The 4701-nt window shown below is 35.9% G+C and overlaps 1 protein-coding gene across 1 annotated transcript; it reads right to left on the bottom strand.

Annotated features, from left to right (window-relative positions):
* Nucleotides 1-595: 595 nt before the first annotated feature.
* Nucleotides 596-4393, bottom strand: LOC106941080 (homeodomain-interacting protein kinase 2-like). Its single transcript, XM_015024020.1, has 9 exons — nucleotides 4285-4393; nucleotides 3982-4194; nucleotides 3704-3883; nucleotides 3407-3585; nucleotides 3167-3290; nucleotides 2133-2243; nucleotides 1802-1882; nucleotides 1409-1713; nucleotides 596-1089 (listed from the first exon to the last, which is right to left on the bottom strand). Exons 2-9 carry the CDS (start codon nucleotides 4171-4173, stop codon nucleotides 783-785), a joined length of 1479 nt encoding a protein of 492 aa, XP_014879506.1. The 5' UTR covers nucleotides 4174-4194; nucleotides 4285-4393; the 3' UTR covers nucleotides 596-782.
* Nucleotides 4394-4701: the final 308 nt, after the last annotated feature.

Here is a 4701-nt window from a genome sequence, read left to right as displayed (position 1 = left end):
CTAAAACTATTTAGTCAAGAAATCTTGGAAGGGGTCTTTTCGATGAAAATGCGTGGAGTGCATTTCATTCACTCATTGTTTGAATGCAGGTTGATTTGCAGCCTCATAATAAATTTATGTTTTTATTTAAAAAAATTACAACTTGAACCTTTAATCTCTGCACTTCTTGGGGGTCTATTGATCTTGGCATACTTATGCTCAAAGAAAACAGAAAGTAACATGTCAATGATTGGAAGAGTGTAGGAGCTGATCTGCTCAAAAAAGTATCGTTCAAATAAAAAAAAAAATTCAGCTATCTTTATTTTTAAGTAACACTAATAGTTTTGGTACATTTTGTTAAGAAAAATTATTTTTATTTGGATTTTCTTTTAACCAAATCAATTTTTCCAAATTAATGGGTGGATTTTCAGTATGCCATTTTGCATTATGCATTTCTTTTAAGGGTTTGTACACATCTTCTCCAGGGGTGAAAATGAATGTGACCAGTGCTGTTTTTGCTAAGTCACATCAGGGAGATCACTGCGAGATGCAGAAATGATTAATTGTTCTCCAGCTCTGTAGATTTATTTGCAATGACTGAAAAACTCACAAAATATTAACATTGGAACCAAGAATTTACACTATTTGATTACATTATCAGTACTGAACATAGGCTGGCAATTTCTGTTTGTAGCAGTGTTTTGTCTCATATCCTGTTGATTTAGTAAACCTGGACATTGTTGTTTTCAGTTAAGCTCTTTAATACCACCACACACATTTTAAATAGCAACCAATGTTAGCTTTTAGCCCTGTCTCCAACAAAGACAAATGTTCTCAAAAAAATTCCTCTGTTTTGACTTGCTGTGCGGACGAGTGTTCGGGCTGTACTTTTTCCTAGTTATGGCAGATTCCACAATAGCAGGAGGGTGCGACGCTTTCTTTTTGATGGTAGGCTCTAAAGTTGTGCTCGCTGCGGGTTTCTCACCATCTCTCTTCTGTGAGAGAAGTCTGTTTTCTACAGTTGAAGGCTTGCTCAACTGCTCACAAGATGGCTGGTTTATGCTTGGCCGTGGAGGCAGTTTCTTGTCAGAATGTTTTGACTGATGTGAACTGTAGAATAAACAAACGCAGAAACACACGCAGGATTAATAGCAAGAGCATATAAAAAAAAAAAAAAAAAAAAAAAAAACTTTGGTCATGTTCAAGGATTTAAGTTTTGTGACGTGGAGTATTAATTCCCTGAATTGAAGTAGCCATCAGGAAATGCTCATAAATGGATGGATATGGTAAGCAACAACACTAAAGTCGGATGTGGCATTTGAACAGTTCATGACTCAGCAAGTCATCTTCACTGTGTCTGGATGCCTAAAGCATTGAGCTGCTGTCCAGGGAGTGTACATAATATTAACAAGTCCGTAGTGGTACTTACATGTCATATGTACTTCTCGTTCCCTTGACATCTTTCACATTTTGACTTGCGATTTTAGGTTGAGCCGTGGTTGTGGAACAACCATCTGCCTTGCTGGTGCAAGGTTCCTGCTTGGATGCAGTGTTGGATTCAGGGGGAGGGCTGCGAGAGCGAGGACTGTCGCTTTTCCTGACAATAAAGGAATGGCGCAGGATGCCTTTGGGAGTAATCCTCTTCTCTGCATCCCACTGAAGCATTGCCCTCATCAGTGCTATGCATTCCCTCCTCTCTTCTGTTGCAGCCAGTTTTTCATACTTCAGGTGACTCTTATTTACAAAACAGCACAATATCATCTGAGCGGTCACGGCGACAAACCTCAGTGCCAGTTGATGCTGTGTTATATTAATGGCTTACCATTTTAGCTTGATGCAAAAAGCGAAAGTTGAAGGACCTTCTGTGTTTATGGTGTTCCTCTCCCCAGTATTCCACAGGTGTCTGTAAAAGGATTTGTCTTTAAAATTCAACTTAGAGTACAAAGGTAAGAATGTCAAAAAAAATATTACTGTCCATCCATCGAAACAGTCAAAAATATTTACCTGCTTCCATATAAGGGATTTAGGCAGTCTATCTTTTGTACTATTTTTGTGTACTATGAACCAAATTTCTCACAAATAAGAAAACACACTCATTTGCCTGATATTGAAAGTCAGGATTGTTAATACATGGAGGACATTGTTCATTGTACCTTCAGTATCCACTGGTTAGAGTTTGACTTTTTAAAAAAATCTTCTGATTTTCTGCTGGCGTCAACAAGATGGTCTGGTGCTGGCCCCAGAACATCAGTGTAGTAGCGCAGCTAAAAAAAGAGAACCAAATATTATTTTTTGGATTTATATATATGAAAGAACATCTGTCACTTCAAATTGGGTACTGGAGTTGTAACAAACTTAAGAACAGGCTGTATGAGATTTTTGAATTATGATAACCTTGAGTTTGGTTGAACAGCAACATGGCATTAGCACCCATGTTTAAACAAAAAAAAGTAACACACAATCTAATTTAATTTCTTTTACATAGAAAAGCAGCCATAGTGGTGTCAAGGTAAACAAACCAATGGTTGGAACCCTCGGACTGCTTGCAGTCCTGCACACTTCAAATGGGTTTCATTTTTAGACAAAAAATATATTTAAATTTAAACGATTAAAGTAAGAAAAGCGTCTTTCTCACAACAATAACTTTGCCTCTAACAATATTAGATGTTTTTCTAAATGTCCAAACAGTTTGTAGTTTATTTGGAAGACATCATCGTAGTCTCTAATAAATATGAAACATGAAAATGTACATTTCATTTCCTTTTAATGAAAACAATCTACAACTGATAGTCGTAAGATTCAGTAACAAACTCTTCCAGTCTGACATTAGTGAAACTCTGTTGTCTGACAGGTTGAAAGGTGGTTCTGAGCTGAGCTCTCAGAAAGCCTTTGTGAAATGAAGAAGCTGGATGTAAACACTTTACACCAGTAACCTAGCCATTATCTTCAGAAATCTACTCGTCCCTTAGAATTGACGTAAAACACCAAGTATGACAAAAAATTAACCTCTAAAAGGGCAAATTAATCAAAGCTAAAAGCAAACTGTATAAAAACAGTACATGCGCTGCCATTACTACTGAACAAATTGCTAAGTAGACCAATTATTTATATGGTATGAATGTAATTTAAAGCAAAAAAAAAAAAAAAATAAATAAATAAAAATGTATGAATACAGTAAATTACTCACATTTTCATATTCACTCCTCCCTGGGAAAATTACACAGTTTAAAAGCATCTTTCCCATTACACACCCCAGTGACCAGATGTCCAAAGCTGTAGAATATGGGAGCCCGAGAATGAGTTCAGGAGCTCTAAAACAAGGAAAGTTGTTATTATTCAGGATTTATAATGCTGCATCAGCGTAAAGCCTGTATTACTTGATTGGCAGCCTAGAAACAACTCGAACATTTCTTTTTACAATTCTTACTTGTAAAAAAGACATTGATTGATTGTTTGATTATTTTGTTTGGTGCGGAGAGCCAAGCCAAAGTCAATCAGCTTGACCTGCAGTGGTTTCTTCCTTTGATCCACCACCATGATGTTGTTTGTTTTGAGGTCACTGTGGATGATTTGAACATTCTTCAGTCCCTCTAAAGCTGTGGCCAACTGAAAACATGATCATAATACAACATGGAGAGTGAGATTCAGATTGTGTTCTACATTAAATCATAAAATTTCCAGATTTATTCTTTTTATTTTATTTTATTTTTAGTTAATGTCAGACCTGCTGGATAACTGTTCTAATCTCTTGTAATTTCAATGGATGTCTTAGTTTAATGTAGTCTTTTAGATTGATGTCACACATTTCAAACACCAGACAGGAGTTTGTGCTGAAGCTTTGGTGAAACTTTATAATGTTCTTCTGATCCAACTTGTGCCTCATGAGATATCTCATCATTTCTGCCTGCAAATAACATAAAATAACCTCACATTTGGTGATTTGATTCTGATTTTTTTTTTTTTTTCAGCTTTTCACAGTATCACATATGGCTAGCGTCCTACCTCATGCTTCAATTTGTATTTCCCTTTGGCAAACTTCACGGCAACATCTTGCTGTGTGTAGGTGTCAAAGCATTTGAGCACGACTGCGGAGCCGCCTTCTCCCAGGTATTGAATGATTTCGAATCGCTGGGGAATTGGAGGACTGGCTTGAAAGCGTTTACTAGATGAAGGTGTAGAAGGAAAGCTCCCCATTGTGGATGGTGTTTCACATAGCTTATAAAGTGAAGCAGATGCTGAATTTAAAAAATACACACAACTTAAAATTTGCTGACGAAATTAAGCATTAATAAACAAATAAATTACCGGCCATGTGCAGCTTGATTGTTACAGGTTGGCTCCTTGAATCAGTTGATTTGTTGGTTAACAGATACGTTCTGAGAACATTTCAAAATTACTCTTTCAAAAAATGCACAATGCCCAAGAAATACCCACTTCCATAGAACTGTGACCGATTAGTACACTCTAAAAAGAAAATAGTTGAACCAACTTAATTGAATTTCTTTTATAGGCAACAAGCAATTCAATTAAGTTTATCCAACTTAATTTATTAAATTTAACCAATTCAATATATGATAATCATCCAACTAAATTTATTTTTTTTAAACAAATTTATTAAGAATGTTTAAGATAACCGATTTAAGTCAGTCTTATGTAACAGAGAGTCTGTGTGAGTTTTGATCGAAATGATTATAGTGATGGTTGTATGTATTTTTGATTTTG

This window comes from Poecilia latipinna, unplaced genomic scaffold (assembly GCF_001443285.1).
Source record: "Poecilia latipinna isolate Pla-1442-1.1 unplaced genomic scaffold, P_latipinna-1.0 Scaffold3489, whole genome shotgun sequence".
NCBI classification, from domain to species: Eukaryota; Metazoa; Chordata; class Actinopteri; order Cyprinodontiformes; family Poeciliidae; genus Poecilia; species Poecilia latipinna.
This window is presented reverse-complemented; position numbering and strand designations above follow the sequence as displayed.